The following is a 20,607-nucleotide window of genomic DNA, read 5'->3' on the forward strand; positions in this document are numbered from 1 at the left end:
AGAGCAAATCAAGAAAGTTGGTCTTCACAAAGTGAGCTCTTTCTATTAGAAAAAGATAAGCCACAACAGATCAAGAAAAGGTTTTTAGATTGGCTGTATTGTCTTGGTCCAAACCCTAACCTGTAGGTCCAGGTCTGCCCCATCTACCAAACGCTATGGTTGACCAGACCTCTGGACGATTTAAAGTTACACGAAATCCATTTTACCTTCTTTCATCTTAGTAGGTTCATTTGGGAAAAACACTTCCGTTGGTACGCGTTTTTTGATGGAAACGCTTGAGATTCTCTTAGAAGCTATAGTGATTCCTACAAACACCTCTAAAGCACTAGAAAATGTTCACTGAAAGCACTTCTAACTTTTCGTGTCAAATGTTTTCGATTATTTGAAAGTGCTTTTAGCCCTGTTATGCTTTTAGACCTTCCATATCGTTTTCCTTGATAGGGTAAATCAAAAAAGTTCAAGTAACAAGAACAAGTGGAGGACTGCAAAGGAAGAAAACTGAAATGCGAAAATCATTATTTGTCTGATACTTAATATAAGCTTTGAAACAACCCATATTCTTCCATATGTCACAAATCTGAAGTGCGTGCTTGGAAAGCAGTAGTTTGGTCTTTGGTGAATGAGAACAAAGCTAGGTCATGCGGCTCCCCTAATGCTTACATTTCATATAGGTTACCTTTTTTGCTTAAAAAATAGTTGTTCTGAGAGCCCAAAGTATATGGCATGTTGATTACAACAGCTGCATATTATTCTTATCAACTCCCACTGCAATATTGAATCATTTGTCAACTTCTTCCAGGTATATACATCTACTCAAACATTCGTACGATCACCCCACTACTTCACCTGTTTTCTTCACCCACCTAGAACTAGAGAGAGAAACAGAAAAAAGAGGAGAGAGATGAAAGCATTCATAGGTTTCATCATCGTCTTCATCTTTGGCTTATCAGCCACTGTGAATTCACAAACAGATTCCTGCAGCTCAACTCTTAACCTGCAGAATGTCAATCTGCCATTTGATGCAGCTTCCCTCAATTGCCTTGCTGTTTGGGATGCTCTTAACTACATCCTCAGAGTAAGTCAACCGCATCTCTTCCATCATTCATTCATACATACATAGATACACGCAAGGATTCTCTTTACTCAAGGTTTACGCATGTCGAGAAAATCTCACTTATGCACCATTTTATTGAACTTCGATCAACTGAAATTTTCTCAACTTCCAGAGGGTGGATTTCCTCCCAATCCTTTTGATTTCTCAGCCATGACTGGCTTGCTGAATGTATGTTATTGCTTCTATTACGTTTTGAGTTTGAAAACAGTTGAATGACTGAGCATGGGAGAAGAATAATTTCGATTATAATTAAAAATTAAAAGTACAATTTTTCCAATTCTCTCGGACCTCTATAGCTGCGCATAGGCTTTTTTACGCTGAATTTCAGGGAGCAATGTGCACTATGCCATCCATTTCACAATGTATTGAATTCTCTAGTAATGGGGGGCATTATGCCTCGATGTGAAATGGGTGAAACTGTGCTACCAATCCAAAACTCAAATACTAGTATAACTTTAAAAATTTTAATGTTGAGAGCTTGAGTTCTGAAGTTCAATCAGTCTGTGGTTCTTGCTCACAAGTGTCTTCTATGTCAAATGCACAGGATCCTAGCATTAAGGAACTAGCTGAACAGATATCAAAAGATCCTTCATTCATTCAGATGGCAGACCAACTTCAGAAAATTTTTCAAGGTGTGTCAGTTGATGAAGGTGTCCCTCAGTTTGATAGCCAACAATACTATTCCACCATGCAACAGGTTATGCAGAATCCTCAGTTCATGACCCTGGCTGAGCGCCTCGGTAATGCATTGATGCAGGTATATCCGGTCTCTCTGCATTCGTGATTATATTTGATTTATTCTTAGTGTTGTGAATGGAATTCGTTTGATTGGTTGAATTTCAAGCTTATTGATTTTTCTACTGCAGGATCCATCTATGAATACTATGCTTGAGAGTTTCGCCAATCCATCAAACAAAGATCAGCTTGAGGAATGCATGTCACGTATCAAAGAAGATCCTTCTTTGAAGCCTATTTTGGAAGAAATAGAAACTGTTGGTCCAGCTGCTATGATGAGGTTAGTAATCCTAGATTTGTTATGGAAGTTGGGAACTGTATGCTTTAGCTTTAACTTTTTCTTTTTTAACACATGGTATTGGAATTGGGTTTAATTGAGTACAAACTTTGGGTGAGCTAAAGAAGGAAATTCTGCTTTGCAGATACTGGAACGATAAAGATGTTTTGCAGAAGTTGGGAGAAGCAATGGGTCTTGCAGTTGGGGATGCAGCTACTTCTGCTGAACCACCAGAAGAAGCTGAAGATGCCGGAAATGAAGATGAATCAATTGTTCATCAAACTGCTAGTGTTGGTGATGTGGAGGTAGAATACACCATTGTCTGCTCTTAACCCCTTCACGTGTCATTTAGTTGGATCTTGCTGTTAATAAGAAATTTTGCAATTGAAGAATGATTATGGTATTTGAAAAATGTCAGAACTTACCCGGATAGCACCACCCTTTTAAATATGTTTATCTATTTAAAAATAAAAAATAAAAAAAAGTTATTTCTGTTTTCAAACTCATTGGTTTTCACCCCAGGCTCTTCATGCTAATTAGGCCTATTAGTTAGCTTGCATGAGTTCTGATTTCGTAGCATTTGGTGTCAGGGAGTATACCTGTGTGTTAAACTTTGATTTGTATATATTTGACATGTCTAGTCCAAGTTAGCAGATGTGCAAGTGCTTAAGTTTTCAATCTGTCAAATAGGGTTTGAAAGCTGCCCTAGCCTCTGGTGCTGACAAGGATGAGGAAGATTCAGAAGGGAGGACAGCATTACATTTTGCATGTGGATATGGTGAGGTATGAGATCTTTCAGAGTCCCTCTCTTTTTACTTGTTTCTGCATGATGATACTTTTTATCGTCGGGTGGTGGAGCATTTCCGCATATGGGTCAATCATGCAGTTCGGATACGAGCACGAGCTATTGCTAAAACTAAATGCGCATGAAGAAGAAGGGGTTGGGGGATAGAGTACCTTTAATGGTTTTCTACCGTAATATACGGAGGTATTTATATGTGTCTATATCATTTCAGGTGAAGTGTGCTCAAGTTCTTCTCGAGGCTGGAGCAAGAGTTGATGCTCTTGATAAGAACAAAAACACCGCACTTCATTATGCAGCCGGTTATGGCAGGAAGGAATGCGTGGCACTTCTACTTGAGAATGGCGCAGCTGTGTAAGCCCTTTGTTAAAATTTAAGTTTTCTATATGAATTATATTTTTCCCCACTCTTAGGTTACTCAGTACTTTCTTGTTTCCGGAATCTGCAGGACTCTCCAGAACATGGATGGCAAGACTCCGATCGACGTTGCCAAGCTGAACAACCAAAACGACGTACTAAAGTTGCTCGAGAAGGACGCCTTCCTGTAATTCTTCATAAAGTCGTTGTTGGCATATGCTTACGGTTGTTTCACGTTAGGCGTATGCTGGTTTGGTTTCATTCCGCTTGCACGATTGGATCGGCGTGAGGATGTAATCAGCACCATAAGTTAATGCGTTGTCTATGTTATGTTTACCTTTTCTGATTCCTGCATTGCTAGAATTTGTTGGTAACAACCTAAAGCATTCTGATGGGAGACATGGAACGTGTTGTGTGGCATATGACAAGTAGCTTCCCTTGTTATTTTGGGATTTCATGTGACTCATTGTTAAATGAAAGAAAAATGAAGTTGATAATTGATTGCGTGTTTATGTCAAGTGATATGGCAAGTGATGTGTATATATGTCACGTCAATTAATGAACTTATCTCATTTTTTACTTTAATCCCAAATGCTTCAATATCATGCAGCTCAGTAGTTCACTTGTTGAGCAGGACTTTGCTTTCCAATCATTTATGTAGCTAGAATTCTTTGTGCCCACCTCGTAAATGGTGATTTCAATTTATCCAAAGTGAGTAAACGAGGTAACATGTAGCTAAAATGTCCTTTTGAGTGTACTAAGTAAGCAAACTATCATTAGTAAAGTGTCTATCGGTTTCTCACCTACTTTAAGGTCCCACATTGACTCTCCAAACATATATCTCTTTTCGGCTTAGTCGTGCAATTAGTCGTGATAAGAGGAAGTCTCGTGCCCAATAAGGACGGCTAATCCCGGTTCTGGTTCCCTCTGTGTGTGTATCCATATTTTGATCTCATTGGTATATCATTTCTACATATAGAAACGGGGAATGGTCATCCCCTATTAAAGGAAGCCTTTTATTGATATGTAAGGAACTGAGAAAAAAAGAGAAAGTTGTATGATATTATCATATTAGTATGAAACACTGAGTTGTTTTATGAAACTGAAAAAATTTGAAAAAATGGGAATAGAAGGGTCTTGGTTAGGGAGATCGGTGTTGGATGTTAGGCGTTCGCACCCAAACGGTACTGTCTTGAAGTGTGCAAAAGATGAAGACGAAGCGCCAACTCTGTAAATCTCAAATTCGAGAGTCCAAATCCTAAATCCTAAACCCTAAACCTCTTCCCCCAGTCTCAGGCGATTCTAATTTCTCGAATTGGTGGTTCAATTCAAATTTCCACCTATATCGCCTATCACACTCTATTTGAATAAGGAAATTTAAAATTATCCTAAACTCTAACCCCCTAACCGCTAAACCCCTAAACCGAACCGAATTTAGTCAGACTAGGTCAAACCAATTGTTGGACCAAGAACCGAACTGGGACGGACCGGGCTGTCTGAACTGAAAATAGGTGGACCAAACCGACTATGCCACCCATAGGATTCTGTATCTGTTTGACATTTTCTTTATTTAGGTGGAATTTAATTTTCTTGAAATGTCTCTTGACATTTCTTTTACTACAGTCGGCATTTCAATCACAAGAGGCCTACTATAAAGCTTTTGGATTCAAAGAAGACGAAGGAAAGATCGCAAACGTTGACAATTATTTGACACGATTAGAATCCAATATGACACTGTATGGGGCACCGGTTCAGGTTTGACCCTACGATCTTACTGCTTGGATTTTTAATGTTTTTTTTTTTTTAGGACAAATGTAACTGCATTAACAACCTAATAACGATGACGATACAAAATAGGAGGCTCAATTACAAGTCGAGAACAAAATAAAAAGAAGGCCTCCAAGCAAAATAAAACCCAAACAGAGAATTGGGCCCCAACAGGAAAATAGAAAAAGACAACAAGCCGAAGTAGCCTGCACGTCTAAAGCGCTAGTGATTCCTACAAACATCTCTAAAGCACTAGAAAAAGACAACAAGCCGAAGCTATAGTGATTCCTACAAACACCTCTAAAGCACTAGAAAATGTTCACTGAAAGCACTTCTAACTTTTCGTGTCAAATGTTTTCGATTATTTGAAAGTGCTTTTAGCCCTGTTATGCTTTTAGACCTTCCATATCGTTTTCCTTGATAGGGTAAATCAAAAAAGGTCAAGTAACAAGAACAAGTGGAGGACTGCAAAAGAAGAAAACTGAAATGCGAAAATCATTATTTGTCTGATACTTAATATAAGCTTTGAAACAACCCATATTCTTCCATATGTCACAAATCTGAAGTGCGTGCTTGGAAAGCAGTAGTTTGGTCTTTGGTGAATGAGAACAAAGCTAGGACATGCGGCTCACCTAATGCTTACATTTCATATAGGTTACTTTTTTTGCTTAAAAAATAATTGTTCTGAGAGCCCAAAGTATATGGCATGTTGATTACAACAGCTGCATATTATTCTTATCAACTCCCATTGCAATATTGAATCATTTGTCAACTTCTTCCAGGTATATACATCTACTCAAACATTCGTACGATCACCCCACTACTTTACCTGTTTTCTTCACCCACCTAGAACTAGAGAGAGAAACAGAAAAAAAAGGAGAGAGATGAAGGCATTCATAGGTTTCATCATCGTCTTCATCTTTGGCTTATCAGCCACTGTGAATTCACAAACAGATTTCTGCAGCTCAACTCTTAACCTGCAGAATGTCAATCTGCCATTTGATGCAGCTTCCCTCAATTGCCTTGCTGTTTGGGATGCTCACAACTACATCCTCAGAGTAAGTCAACCGCATCTCTTCCATCATTCATTCATACATACATAGATACACGCAAGGATTCTCTTTACTCAAGGTTTGTGCATGTCGAGAAAATCTCACTTATGCACCATTTTATTGAACTTCGATCAACTGAAATTTTCTCAATATGTCTGTCTGTATTTTTTTTTTTTGAAAAAAACCAACACCACATCCAAAAACTCTATATATATACTTAGTTTTATTGAAACCTTGATCGCAATGTTAAGTCAATTGAGATTTTCTCAACCTGTCCGTTTTTTCACAAACGTCCCATCCAAAAGCTCTATACATTGTGATATTAATCTCAAACACATCCAATGATCAAAGTGGTGTATGAAAATCTCTCTTATTTTTGCAGTACTCACAGACCTCATCAAACCTATGGACCTTTGTCCTCTCAGCACCAGCTGCAAATTCATACATTGCAATTGGGTTCTCAAGCAATGGCCAGATGGTGGGGTCCAGTGCAATTGTGGGGTGGATGTCCCCAACAGGAGGAGAGATCAAACCGTATTACTTGGGTGGGACCTCACCTAACCTTGTGGAGCCCAACAAGGGGAACCTTCAAATTGGAAGCAACTTTTCCTTATTTACATCCCAGTCCAACAGAACCTACCTAGGGTTCCAATTGGAGACCAACCAGCCACTATCAAGGCTCTTATACGCTGTTGGGCCAGATGGGTTGCTGCCTGTGGCTCCAAACTACAGATTGACTGAGCACAGTGACATGGTCTCCACATCCATAAACTATATCACAGGTGAGTACAACTGAAACCAAAACAAGGTTGACTTTTAAATTTTTAGCGATATAAGAGAAAGGGAAATCAAATGCAGAACTTCAAATGTAAAAGTGAATGCAACTAACCGTTTGAGTTAGCTTTACATTGACCTATGTTAATCAAAGTGTTAAGAGTAAAGTCAATGGGGATTGTATAATTAAACTAGCACACAAAACTTACGAAGACACAAATTTAGAGACCCTAAAATAGGGAGAATTCTAGAGTTCTACTACCAGACCACCTGACTCATATGACCACACACACAACACTTTGGCCCCTTTATTAAGTTATCATCGATTCTACATGTGTCCCCACTTTTTGTGAGAGAATCAGCAAATGGTTGGCCGTATGTAAAATTTCTCTTAAGTGTAGAGAGCGAAAATCTCTTTTGAGACCCTTGTAGAGACTTTCTTTGTTGAGCTTGCTTTTAGAGGTCTTTTCATTTTTTGTTGGTGTGGAGGGACATGAGGAGTTGAGCAAATTCCGATGCTTAATTACCCTAACATGAGCTTCAATTTTGATGGGGAACATTGAAAACAACTTCCTGTCTGCTTCTTGTTTTATTTGGAACCTTGTGAACATGTACCACATAAATAATTTCGTATAAATTGATCTATTACCTAGCTTTGTCTTGTACTTCAAATTAATCGTAATATAAAAGCAAAACATTCTCTTCTTAAATCTCCGTTTGTCCGGCAACGTAAGATGTTTATGTTGTCAAACTATGAATCCATGTTATTGGTCATGTTGATTGTTGTTTGAATGTGTAGTTCAAATTCACAATCTAGCAATATAAGCGTTTCTTTCGTTTTTATGAAATTTTGAAACAGGTCAAGGTAAATCGAGCTCAGAGAGTCCATACTCGAGACTAAGGAAGAGCCATGGAGTACTAAACATGCTAGGATGGGGCATTTTGATGATAATTGGAGTAATAATTGCTCGTTACCTAAAACCATATGATCCACTTTGGTTTCATCTTCATAGTTTCATTCAATCATTTGGATTTATATTCGGAATAATAGGTGTTCTATGTGGATTTGTCTTGAACAATAAGCTCAATGCTGATGTCTCCACCCACAAATCTCTTGGTATCTTCGTTCTTGTCCTCGGTTGCCTTCAGGTAATTCGTCCCCATTCTTTTGTTCCTTTTCTTCCTTAACCTAATTACATATACTCCGGCTGTGCCACGTTATCATGCTGATGTAAAATAATTAGTGTCACTTCAAGAATGTTAATATTAAATACGAAAAGCGAAGGGTTTATTATTAAATCTAAAGAAGTGGTTGATTGTGTAAGCATTGCTCTCTTTTGATTTGGTTCGTTTCGGTTTTAGGTTATGGCTCTTTTGGTTCGACCGGAGAAGGAATCAAAGGTTCGAAAGTACTGGAATTGGTACCATCAAGGAGTGGGAAGGATTCTGATCATAGTTGCAGTAGCAAATGTTTTCTATGGAATCCATTTGGGAGAAAAAGGGAAGGGATGGAGTGCTGGCTATGGTGTTGTTATTGCTATCTTATTTGTTACTGCTTTTATTTTGGAGTTGAGATTGTGGCTTAGAAAATAAAGCGTGTTTGTGGGGAGCACTTTTTTTTAATTAATTACTAATTAGGTATTGTAATTAGAAACTTTTAATTTATCAGACCATGAATTTGAAGGTCAGTTTAATCTGGTTTTACATATTTGATGAAAAAACTTGAACACCACAGCAAACAAAATAAAAAAAATTATTACTTTATTTCGGCAAAGGGCTTTTAAAAAAGAGTTATTAGTCGATAAATTCGTCATGAAAACTCCAACAGAAAATATCTTGCGTCGAAATTTCAACGGCAAGATTTCATCTCTTTCCGATGAAGTCTTTCTTGACAATGGGCACGCCAACTCGTTCTATACTTGCCGGTTTCGTTATTTTTTTTCTTTTCGTTATAGTATGATTAATAACAACCAATTCAGGGAGATTAAAATTTTGTACAATATTGTGATATCATACAAAGTGATAAGGGTGATAGATATATTTTGAAAGTAAATGATTCAGTAAGCTAGATATTGCTTTAAAAGCCATTGCCAGGTGCAACAGGAAATGCTATTAGGCCATCTCCAACCAATGGCTGGTCAGATGGCTCGTTTTAGCCCTCTGGCCTCCAAGATTCTACAAGATATTAATATTTTAATGAACAGTACAGGGTCATATTTGTCTCCGTCTCCAACCGAGGGCCAGAGGGCCATAAGGCTCGTTTTAGCCCTGTCACGAAAAATCGTCTCCAACAGAGGGCCAAAGGGCCATAGAGCAAAATATAATTTATTATTTAAATTTAAAAACTACAACTTAAATTCAAATTCAACAACTTCAATTTAAAAACTACAACGATAACTGACCCAAAAAACCAAAAAAATTAGAATTTAAATTTAATGAATGGTTTAGGTATTTATAAGAAAAAAAAAATTAAGAATTTAAGAAAAAAAAAATTGGCCCAAAAAACCCAAATAAAAAAATAAAAATATTGAATACAACGGCTAGTTGACTAGCCGTTGTATTCAAATTTTTTTTTTTAAGCAATCCTATCGGTTATAATCAACAGGAAAGCTATATTTTCTGGCCTAGCCCTCGGTTGAAGACGGTTTTCAGGCTATTTTCGGCCCTCTGGCCCTCTGAACCCTTCGGTTGGAGACGACCTTAATTGGTTTTTATATTTGATATTGGGGAATGAATCAAACATAGGACATTGTTTCTTTACAAGCGATATTAGGGAAATGAATCAAATGTAGGACAACAAGTGGAAGAGGAAAGGCTATTAATCGGTTTTCCATATTTCTGAAGTCTAGCGATATTGGGGAAATGAATCAAATATAGGACATCGGGTGCAAGAGGAAATGCTTTTAATCAGTTTTTATGCTCTATACAAACGATATTATGGGAAATGAATTAAATGTAGCACAACGAGTGCAAGAGGAAATGCTATTAAACGGTTTTTATGTTTCTATACAAGTAATATTGGGGGAAATGAATCAAATGTAGGACAATGAGTGCAAGAGAAAATGCTTTAATTGGTTTTTATATTTCTATACAAGCGATAATGGGGGAATGAATCAAATGTAGAACATCGGCTGCATCAGGAAATGGTATTAATCGATTTTTATATTTGTACACAAGTAATATTGGGGAATGAATCAAATATAGGACATCGGCTGCATGAGGAAATGGTATTAATCGGTGTTTATGTTTCTATGCAAGTGGTATTAGAGGAATGAATCGAACGTAGGACATCCGGTGGAAGAGGAAATTCTATTAATCGGTTTTTATGTTTCTATACAAGCGATATTGGGGGAATGAATCAAACATAAGACATCAGGTGCTCCATTAACCAATTCTCATGTACATCACAATATCCCATCTAGAGTTATTCAGAAATGTGAATTTCGGTATAGTGCACTGACCTAATTTCTTCCATTTTGGGTCCGTTTAGATCGTGGATTAGAAGCTTGGAAACGAGTATGAACATATTTCCTTGTTTACTAAGCACTCAAATCCATAAGCCCCAGTTCCTGGATTACAAAACATTAACATCACAGAAATCCAATTCCTAGCCATTATTCAATGTCTGGAATTTTTACCACCCTATTTATGGAAATAAATCCCATGAGAGTATATATATATAATGGCTGTCACTACAACTTTACTAGTTGAGGAATTCCATTGCATTTTGTGCAAGTTACAAATTCTCTGATTGCTTGAGAAGTGGTAGCATTAACACAATGTATGGTTCAAGTTCAACTTTCTCCAAAGATGACCATGTCATCTCAATCTCCAGCACCAAAAAAAGGACGGCTGCAGTTATTGAAGAAGTCGCCCAACGGGATCCAAAGCTTGCGAAAAGGTACATTTTCGAGGATTTTTGTTACTCGTAATGCTAGAAATTGTTCTAAACCAACGCCGGTGACATGCTTACGTTAATTTTTAAAATCTGTAGGATTATGACTAACCGGAGGTCGGCTATGAAGTCCAAGCAAAGGAAGAAGGTGTACGTTCAGACGCTTGAATGCAACATACAAAAGTTGCAGTTTGAAGCAGCTGCTCTGATTGCTCAGTTGGAACTATGGAAGGTAAATCAACATGATTCAGCACCCTTAAATATTTCTTGCATTTTTATACCGATGATATTAGCAGATCGGGAATCAAATGCAAGACGGGTGTAGGAGTGAACGCTAACGGCCCGATCTATAAGCCCCATTGAAATTATGTACGGTGACAAATTTTCTGTTTATCTTTTTCTTTCTTGAGCAGGAAGACACCCGTTGCATAACTGCAGACAACAATAGATTGAAAGGATGTCTACACAATATTTTGGAAGATATTCAATTGCAAGACAGTAAGGACTTCTCTCTAGTTTTCTTCTAGGCTTTTTATCCAAAATGGTCCATAAGATTTGTATAACTCCTCATTTTGATCACTGAGATTTGAAATCGATAGAATTGGTCCCTAAAATTGTCCATCATCAATTATTTTGGTCATTTCGTGAAAAATCTCCATTAAATAAGGATAAAATGATAAAAATACCCTTAATTTTTGTCAAATCATTTTGGCCTATTGTTTATTAAACTGAGGGTAGTTTTGTCATTTTAATCTCTATTTAACATAACTATTCATGGAAGGATCAAAATGATTGATGGTGGACAATCTCATGGACCACTTGTATTGATTTCAAATCTCGATGATCAAAGTGAAGAGTTATGCAAATCTCAATAACCATTTTGACTAAAAAGTCTTTCTTCTATGAACTTTGTTCCATTAAAATGCAGACAACATAAAAGACACACACACACAAGTGGTATTACTAACGACAGGCGAATCAAACGCAAAACCTCGATTGTAGGAGTGAATGCTCTTAACCGCTTACTATTAAAAAACGTTTCTTTAAGAGGAACCTTGCATTTAGTTGACAACTAAGTTATCATGAACTATGATCTCAAACTAATATATATTCTTAATTTTGTTGTTTAATGACAGCCTTGAATTATCACATCAGAAATGAGGTCCAACATCTGAAAAGAATTGTTTTCTCAAACAATATCTCAAAAAATTGATATGAAAAAGATTGATCTGAATCGAAGCAAACAAATGTTTTTTTCTCCACATGGCGTAGTATCATTGCACGGAATGCCCTAGTAGCGGTATCACTATGCCATGGAAGTCCTCCGAGTCCACACACAGATTCCCAATGAAAACTTCAGTAGGGTTTTGAGCAGCATCATGATCCGCAGAAGTTGACACAGATGTTATTGAGAAAATAAACTTTTTATGTTTTTATGTGTTTTTTTTTTGTTTTTTTTTTTTTGTTTTTTTTTTTTTTTTTGTGCTTATAATAAGTTTAGATTTATTTGAATTAAGAATATTTACATTTTATGTGACTTATTTTTCGAATCAGGATCCTCTCCTGAGCCTACCGTGAGGATCCTCTTGAGCAAGCCCATCGGACCGTTGAAATTTTATTCAACGATTACAATTATTATAACTTTTAATGGGGCCCCATATTTGTAACCATTGGTTAAAATTCCAACGGTCCAATAGGCTTGCTCAGAAGGATCCTCACCGTAGGCTCAGGAGAGGATCCTGATCCTTATTTTTCTATCAATATTATCCTCTCTCTTTTTTTTTTTTTTTTTTTAGTTTATTTATTTGATGAAGTCGGATTCTAAACAATTCTGATCTAAATCCATGGGAAGGGGATTCAAAATTAGGTGCAAAGAGACAACACGTTTAATTGATTCATATGTGATTGAGTCACTTTCGGCAAGCGCGAGCATAATAATTAATTTACAACCAATCCATATGAAATACATCACAAAATTAATTTCACAAATTATCAATTAAAAATTCACATTTCTTGCACGAAGCAAGTTGAATATTCAGAAAATAATAGACAATTTCATATCAAATAAGTCAAATTGTTTTCTCATCCACTATCATCTCAATTCCCAGATGGGACCTATACACATTTTCTCTTCATTCTTAATGGTAACATCACTCCTGTAACATTTGAACAACTCTATTGCTGTTGAAGTAATCTTAGGACAACCGTTCATGTACAAAACGGATAGTTGTTTGCATCCATTTCGCAAAGCCTCTAAACCCCGATCACATAAATTCCGACACCGGTTGACGTGAAGCTTCTCCAACTTGTGACAATTCATCCCGATAGAAGACCATCCCACTATTTTGACCTCATGACACAATGCCAAGTTCCATTCTTGAAGTAGTGGGCAACATTCTGCAACTGCGACAATCGACTCATCGCCAATAGTTCTACAAAGGCGAAGGTTAAGAATTTTAAGACGGGAGGCATATCCTCTCCCAATCGCTGCCAAACCATTTCTACCATTTTGCAAGATTAAACCAGATATATTCAAATATTCAATCCCACCCCCACTTAAAATTCCCAAAATACCTTCTGGCTCAAGCTTACACGATTCAGCTTCTACATAAGCTAAAGTTGACGAGCAACCATTAAAGCCAACACCAGTTATGCCCTTACAATGTGATATCTTAACCGCTTGAAGTTGATGACAGCCTTGTGAAATAGCTCTTAGCCCACGATCAGAAATAAAATAGCAGTACAAGAGATTCACATCCTTTAGAACTGAGCAAGAACTAGCCAACTTTTCTAACCCCAAATCAGTAATTTGGCAACGGTAAAGGCTGATAACTTGCAACGAGGGGCAACCAGCAGCTACCATAGACAACCCATGATCAGTAATACCTAAACAACACTCCAGGTTAAGGGTGTGCAAATGTGAACCATAATTTACCAAGTGGGACAAGCCTGAATCAGGTAGCTCTGTGCACCCAGAGAGGGACAACGAGTGTAAATGTTGAAAACGGGTAAGAAGCCGGTGAAGATGGAAGGTTCTAATGGTAACATTGGTATTTGAATGTGATAATGAAGAAATGTCAAGTTGTTTGAATGAACATTGAAATTGTAAGGATCGACGACTAAGATTTTGAATGCGAAGACATCGATGACAAGTCAAGCCAAAGGACTCACGGTCAGAGCCAGAATCAAGGCATTGGAAAATAAAGACGAGGCAATCATCAGGCAAGTCCATGATGGTGGTAAGAGAATAAGTACTAGAAGTACAAGTAGGTTTCATGTTAGCACTCTTCCGAAGGTTGTAGAGCTCGTATTTTTATATTGAACTTTCTACAAGATGCAGTAGATGATGAGTTGGGAGAGTCAAAACCACAAAGAACAGAAGACTCTCCATATCCATAACCTATATGAACCCCACATTTACGGCATAAGAGTTTAGTCTTTGAACGATAACGACCCCAAGAGACTGGAAAACAGTTTACCTCATCAACCTGAGTAAACCGACTAAGATCAACTGTAAGGAATGAAATAAAACCTTTCTTGATGGACTTTTGATAGTTAGAGCCTATGCCAGATTCAGAGGTCAACCGATTCGCAGACGACAAGTTCAAAGGGTATGCACAAGAACCACAACTGTAACAGATTCAAAAAATAAAACCAACCAATTTCAGCATACCAATCAAGCATTGTACATTTCAGTTTCAGGAACCCAGAAAACTAATTAAAGATTAGCACAACATGCACATTTGGGCAATCATCAAATTACACTAACAAGATCAAGGTGTACTTAAACTTTAAAGCAATTGCTGAATATTAGTTGGGAAAAACCCAATTGACCCAATGAGATTAGAGTGATGAAGGTCAAACATTCAATCTTCAACAATCAAAACACATGATTTCAAGCACTAAAAAAATTAATGAAAAAGGGGGTTATTTCAGTGAGACGATAAACAATTTAACATGAAACATTGTCAAAGGAATTGAAATGGATGATTCAGATCGATAACAGAAATGGAATTTGGGAAATTTACCTGTAGGAGACTTGAGCTTGGGACATCCTTCACTCACCCAGGATCGGATTCGGACTCAATATCCTCCGATTCATTGAATAAATTGTTGGCAATATTATCAGAGGGGAAAGCCTGTGTCTTTTTTTTCTCTGGGATGTTCGTAATTCTGCTGTTACCTGGTCAAGGGATTTTGCCGTCTTGGCGCATGAAACAGGGAGACTCTGTCAGATGACAAAGTTCTTGGACTCATGACAATATGATATGGGCCGGACTTTGGGTTCTCCTGGCCTGCCTTAATTTTATAATTAATTAAATTATTTATTTATTTATTTATTGTTATTATTATAATTATTGTTGTTTTGGTTATTTTGAAAACGGACAAAATATCAACACCATAGGGTTAGGGTGGCTCAGTGATTGCAGAAGAATTTCAGGTCCGTAGTCCACAATTCTTAGTTTCACATGAAATATTTGGGAGGAATTCTCATTACTAGAGATACATTTCTTCCTTTTGGCTCCAAAGTAAAGCATTTTCCCAACGTACTTACAAAATCTTATACTTTTTCTAGTGAACAAGAAAACTTCCATCTTAGGTTTTATGACGTTCTTATCGTTTTCTCGGGTGCATGACTCTTGCAATTGCATAATGTGAGACGTGAGATGTTGGTCGACATGCAATGCACAGTCAATCGTTCATCCTCTCACATCTCGCACTGCAAATTTTTACAATAATATTTTCTTGTATTCAACAAAGTTTGTAAATGAGATTTGAATTCAAGATCACACTGTGTATATTGAAATGTGAGATGTTGATTGATACGATCTACATTATACAATCACTCGTCTAGCCTCTCACATGTTGCAAGACACATTCCTACAACATTTTTTTATTCAACAAGCATCTTGTATGAAATTTGAATTTAAGACCTACTCCACGAAATTGGGACATGATTTGACGATATTGTAACCAATGTAGACACTCCTAAAGTAAACTGTAAACAAGTTTGTATCAGATTTTATTTAAGATCTGGAAATAAATTGAAATATATAAATCGAATAATATGTTATATTAAGTGAGATCAAATTATTATTAGACTAATTTTAATTTATATCTAGATCTATTTATAATCAGATTATCAAGTTCGATTTTATTCAGATAATTGAATTGAAGGTCGTGATTTATATCGTCTTAGTTACATCGAATTCGATTCAAAATAGTATAAAAATTCAATCTACTGACAGGTCCAAAAGTTGTAAAGAGAAAATAGAGCAAATTGAGTGGGCCATATGTTTGTAAAGCCCAAAAGGTGAGAGTAATGTGGTCAACAATAGCAAAGAAAGAGCCATTCATTTGGGAATTGGGAAGGGGATGAGGATTGAGATGGCCCACTGAGTCGTTGTGGTGAGCTGCTAGCTACCCCTAGATAAGACTAATAGATAGCGAGCGAGATTATATAGATATGTCGACGACATATACATATATAAAATAATAAAATAAATAAAAACAGTACTTTCATCATTTTTCACAAATCACAACAGCCAGAGCGAAGCGTGCGAGGATCTCTCTCTCCCACTCTCTCTCTCTCTCTCTCTCTCTACCCCTTCGTCAAGTCTCTGAAGCATTCGCTTCTTTGCGTACTGCGGAGGACCTCCTGCATCCGGATTATTAGGTTCGATCCTTTTCGCACTTTCCCCAATCCGTTGTGTGAATTTCTTGAAACTTTGTTTTCTGATTGGTGATTGATTGCTCTGTCGATTCAGGTGCTCCCATGGCTTCCACGCAGAAGGATGCGCCTGCTGCTGCTGGTATGCTTGCTGTTTTGCGTAAACTGTTGAATTATATTTTTGTGTGTTGATTTGATTGGATATTCAAGCATATCTGGATTTCTATCAGTCTGCTGAATTTGATTGATCTAAAACAATATATATAATATGTATACATATACATTTAGGAGCTGGATTGGAATAGGATGTACGACGGTGGGACAGAAGTATTCTTTGTTTTGCTGAAAATTCTTGCAGATTTTGGTGTTTAATTTTATGTGATTCTTAAATTGATCAAAGGATGCTTTGGTTAGTAGCCACTAGCCAGTTTTATATATTGGTTTTTTATTCGGATTTATAGCACCAAGGGTATAGGTGAGCGGTGAAGCAGTTTGTTTGGGTTGAGTGTGCCACTCTCACGTTCATATATAAATTGAAAATCCAAATTACTAAGCGTATAGGTGAGCGGGGAATCGGATTTATAGTGAAGCTTGATAATTGGCTAGTTGGATAACTATTACCCATATCCTTTTGTTATTTGTTTTTTTTTTTTTCATTTGAACTGAATGCAGAAGACGGAAAATGTCTTTTGGAATTTATTGAGTGTGCCACTCTCACGTTCATCTTATATTTTTCAGGCGAAAAGCCAGTTCCAACAGAGAACAAAAGCTCCAAACCTGAAACAACTGAGAACAAAAGTTCCAAGTCTGAGGCATCATCTGGAGACTCACTGTCAGGACAACCAGGGGCTACCCCTTTCCAACTTCCAGAGGGTGGATTTCCTCCCAATCCTTTTGATTTCTCAGCCATGACTGGCTTGCTGAATGTATGTTATTGCTTCTATTACGTTTTGAGTTTGAAAACAGTTGAATGACTGAGCATGGGGGAAGAATAATTTTGATTATAATTAAAAATTAAAAGTACAATTTATCCAATTCTCTCGGACCTCTATAGCTGCGCATAGGCTTTTTTACGCTGAATTTCAGGGAGCAATGTGCACTATGCCATCCATTCACAATGTATTGAATTCTCTAGTAATGGGGGGCATTATACCTCGATGTGAAATGGGTGAAACTGTGCTACCAATCCAAAACTCAAATACTAGTATAACTTTAAAAATTTTAATGTTGAGAGCTTGAGTTCTGAAGTTCAATCAGTCCGTGGTTCTTGCTCACAAGTGTCTTCTATGTCATATGCACAGGATCCTAGCATTAAGGAACTAGCTGAACAGATATCAAAAGATCCTTCATTCAATCAGATGGCAGACCAACTTCAGAAAACTTTTGAAGGTGTGTCAGTTGATGAAGGTGTCCCTCAGTTTGATAGCCAACAATACTATTCCACCATGCAACAGGTTATGCAGAATCCTCAGTTCATGACCATGGCTGAGCGCCTCGGTAATGCATTGATGCAGGTATATCCGGTCTTTCTGCATTCATGATTATATTTGATTTATTCTTAGTGTTGTGAATGGAATTCGTTTGATTTGTTGAATTTCCAGCTTGTTGATTTTTCTACTGCAGGATCCATCTATGAATACTATGCTTGAGAGTTTCGCCAATCCATCAAACAAAGATCAGCTTGAGGAACGCATGTCACGTATCAAAGAAGATCCTTCTTTGAAGCCTATTTTGGAAGAAATAGAAACTGGTGGTCCAGCTGCTATGATGAGGTAAGTAATCCTAGATTTGTTATGGAAGTTGGGAACTGTATGCTTTAGCCTTAATTTTTCTTTTTTAACACATGGTATTGGAATTGGGTTTAATTGAGTACAAACTTTGGGTGAGCTAAAGAAGGAAATTCTGCTTTGCAGATACTGGAACGATAAAGATGTTTTGCAGAAGTTGGGAGAAGCAATGGGTCTTGCAGTTGGGGATGCAGCTACTTCTGCTGAACCACCAGAAGAAGCTGAAGATGCTGGAAATGAAGATGAATCAATTGTTCATCAAACTGCTAGTGTTGGTGATGTGGAGGTAGAATACACCATTGTCTGCTCTTAACCCCTTCACGTGCCATTTAGTTGGATCTTGCTGTTAATAAGAAATTTTGCAATTGAAGAATGATTATGGTATTTGAAAAATGTCAGAACTTACCCGGATAGCACCACCCTTTTAAATATGTTTATCTATTAAAAAAAAAAAAAAAAAAAAAAAAACTTATTTCTGTTTTCAGACTCATTGGTTTTCACCCCAGGCTCTTCATGCTAATTAGGCCTATTAGTTAGCTTGCATGAGTTCTGATTTCGTAGCATGTGGTGTCAGGGAATATACCTGTGTGTTAAACTTTGATTTGTATATATTCGACATGTCTAGTCCAAGTTAGCAGATGTGCAAGTGCTTAAGTTTTCAATCTGTCAAATAGGGTTTGAAAGCTGCCCTAGCCTCTGGTGCTGACAAGGATGAGGAAGATTCAGAAGGGAGGACAGCATTACATTTTGCATGTGGATATGGTGAGGTATGAGATCTTTCAGAGTCCCTCTCTTTTTACTTGTTATCGTCGGGTGGTGGAGCATTTCCGCATATGGGTCAATCATGCAGTTCGGATACGAGCACGAGCTACTGCTAAAACTGAATGCGCATGAAGAAAAAGGGGTTGGGGGATAGAGTACCTTTAATGGTTTTCTACCTTAATATACGGAGGTATTTATATGTGTCTTTTATCATTTCAGGTGAAGTGTGCTCAAGTTCTTCTCGAGGCTGGAGCAAGAGTTGATGCTCTTGATAAGAACAAAAACACCGCACTTCATTATGCAGCCGGTTATGGCAGGAAGGAATGCGTGGCACTTCTACTTGAGAATGGCGCAGCTGTGTAAGCCCCTTGTTAAAATTTTAAGTTTTCCATATGAATTATAATTTTCCCCACTCTTAGGTTACTCAATACTTTTTTGTTTCCGGAATCCGGAATCTGCAGTACTCTCCAGAACATGGATGGCAAGACTCCGATCGACGTTGCCAAGCTGAACAACCAAAACGACGTACTAAAGTTGCTCGAGAAGGACGCCTTCCTGTAATTCTTCATAAAGTCATGGTTGGCATATGCTTACGGTTGTTTCACGTTAGGCGTATGCTGGTTTGGTTTCATTCCGCTTGCACGATTGGATCGGCGTGAGGATGTAATCTGCACCATAAGTTAATGCGTTGTCTATGTTATGTTTACCTTTTCTGATTCCTACATTGCTAGAATTTGTTAGTAACAACCTAAAGCATTCTGATGGGAGACATGGAACGTGTTGTGTGGCATATGACAAGTAGCTTCCCTTGTTATTTTGGGATTTCATGTGACTCATTGTTAAATGAAAGAAAAATGAAGTTGATAATTGATTGCGTGTTTATGTCAAGTGATATGGCAAGTGATGTGTATATATGTCACGTCAATTAATGAACTTATCTCATTTCTTACTTTGATCCTAAATGCGTCAATATCATGCAGCTCAGTAGTTCACCTGTTGAGCAGGACTTTGCTTTCCAATCGTTTATGTAGCTAGAATTCTTTGTGCCCACCTCGTAAATGGTGATTTCAATTTATTCAAAGTGAGTAAACGAGGTAACATGTAGCTAAAATGTCCTTTTGAATGTACTAAGTAAGCAAACTATCATTAGTAAATTGCCTATCGGTTTCTCGCTTGCTTTAAGGTCCCACATTGACTCTCCAAGCAGATATCTCTTTTCGGCTTAGTCGTGCAATTAGTCGTGATAAGAGGAAGTCCCAAGCCCAATAAGCGGCTAATCCCGGTTTTGGTTCCCTCTGTGCGTGTATCCATATTTTGATCTCATTGGTATATCATTTCTACATATAGAAACGGGGAATGGTCATCCCCTATTAAAGGAAGCCTTTTATTGATATAAGGAACTGAGAAAAAAAGAGAAGGTTGTATGATATTAGTATGAAACACTGAGCTGGTTTATGAAACTGAAAAAATAGGAATCGAAGGGTCTTGGTCAGGGAGATCGGTGTTGGACGTTTCGCACCTGAACGGCACTGTCTTGAAGTGTGCAAAAGATGAAGACGAAGCGCCAACTCAGTAAATCTCAAATTCAAGAGTTCAAATCCTAAACCCTAAACC

The 20,607-nt window shown here is 37.5% G+C and overlaps 5 protein-coding genes across 8 annotated transcripts; 3 read left to right on the top strand and 2 right to left on the bottom strand.

Moving 5' to 3' along the window:
- The first annotated feature begins 2 nt into the window (after window positions 1–2).
- On the top strand, window positions 3–8,555 carry LOC137726003 (ankyrin repeat domain-containing protein 2B). 4 transcript variants are annotated; one of them, XM_088694482.1, is made up of 7 exons: window positions 570–1,075; window positions 1,659–1,871; window positions 1,981–2,129; window positions 2,272–2,431; window positions 2,817–2,909; window positions 3,143–3,282; window positions 3,377–3,782. In XM_088694482.1, exons 1-7 carry the CDS (start codon window positions 902–904, stop codon window positions 3,474–3,476), a joined length of 1,029 nt encoding a protein of 342 aa, XP_088550608.1. In that variant the 5' UTR covers window positions 570–901; the 3' UTR covers window positions 3,477–3,782. The 4 variants fall into 4 exon arrangements, with proteins under 4 accessions (XP_088550609.1, XP_088550608.1, XP_068320954.2 ...); XM_068464853.2 differs by lacking the exon at window positions 570–1,075 and adding an exon at window positions 1,223–1,282; XM_088694483.1 differs by lacking the exons at window positions 1,659–1,871; window positions 1,981–2,129; window positions 2,272–2,431; ... (1 more) ...; window positions 3,143–3,282; window positions 3,377–3,782 and adding exons at window positions 6,487–6,886; window positions 7,738–8,027; window positions 8,241–8,555 and having other exon boundaries at window positions 3–1,075.
- A 2,102-nt stretch (window positions 8,556–10,657) lies between these two features.
- LOC137724832 (putative transcription factor PosF21) lies at window positions 10,658–11,986 on the top strand. The gene is made up of 4 exons (XM_068463510.2): window positions 10,658–10,779; window positions 10,873–11,005; window positions 11,187–11,271; window positions 11,910–11,986. The coding sequence occupies exons 1-4, from the start codon at window positions 10,658–10,660 to the stop codon at window positions 11,984–11,986; spliced, it is 417 nt and encodes a 138-aa protein (XP_068319611.2).
- Window positions 11,987–12,739: 753 nt separating this feature from the next.
- On the bottom strand, window positions 12,740–14,050 carry LOC148696831 (RNI-like superfamily protein). Its single transcript, XM_088694484.1, has one exon. It carries the CDS (start codon window positions 14,048–14,050, stop codon window positions 12,866–12,868), a length of 1,185 nt encoding a protein of 394 aa, XP_088550610.1. The 3' UTR covers window positions 12,740–12,865.
- LOC137726425 (uncharacterized protein At4g08330, chloroplastic) lies at window positions 12,740–15,019 on the bottom strand. The gene is made up of 2 exons (XM_068465352.2): window positions 14,802–15,019; window positions 12,740–14,403 (listed from the first exon to the last, which is right to left on the bottom strand). Exons 1-2 carry the CDS (start codon window positions 14,825–14,827, stop codon window positions 14,052–14,054), a joined length of 378 nt encoding a protein of 125 aa, XP_068321453.2. The 5' UTR covers window positions 14,828–15,019; the 3' UTR covers window positions 12,740–14,051.
- A 928-nt stretch (window positions 15,020–15,947) lies between these two features.
- On the top strand, window positions 15,948–19,860 carry LOC137724507 (ankyrin repeat domain-containing protein 2B). Its single transcript, XM_088694485.1, has 9 exons — window positions 15,948–16,450; window positions 16,542–16,586; window positions 17,183–17,370; window positions 17,746–17,958; window positions 18,068–18,216; window positions 18,358–18,517; window positions 18,906–18,998; window positions 19,213–19,352; window positions 19,455–19,860. Exons 2-9 carry the CDS (start codon window positions 16,550–16,552, stop codon window positions 19,552–19,554), a joined length of 1,080 nt encoding a protein of 359 aa, XP_088550611.1. The 5' UTR covers window positions 15,948–16,450; window positions 16,542–16,549; the 3' UTR covers window positions 19,555–19,860.
- Window positions 19,861–20,607: the final 747 nt, after the last annotated feature.

This window comes from Pyrus communis, chromosome 5, assembly GCF_041283825.1.
Source record: "Pyrus communis isolate YQ-2024b chromosome 5, ASM4128382v1, whole genome shotgun sequence".
Lineage (NCBI taxonomy): Eukaryota > Viridiplantae > Streptophyta > Magnoliopsida > Rosales > Rosaceae > Pyrus > Pyrus communis.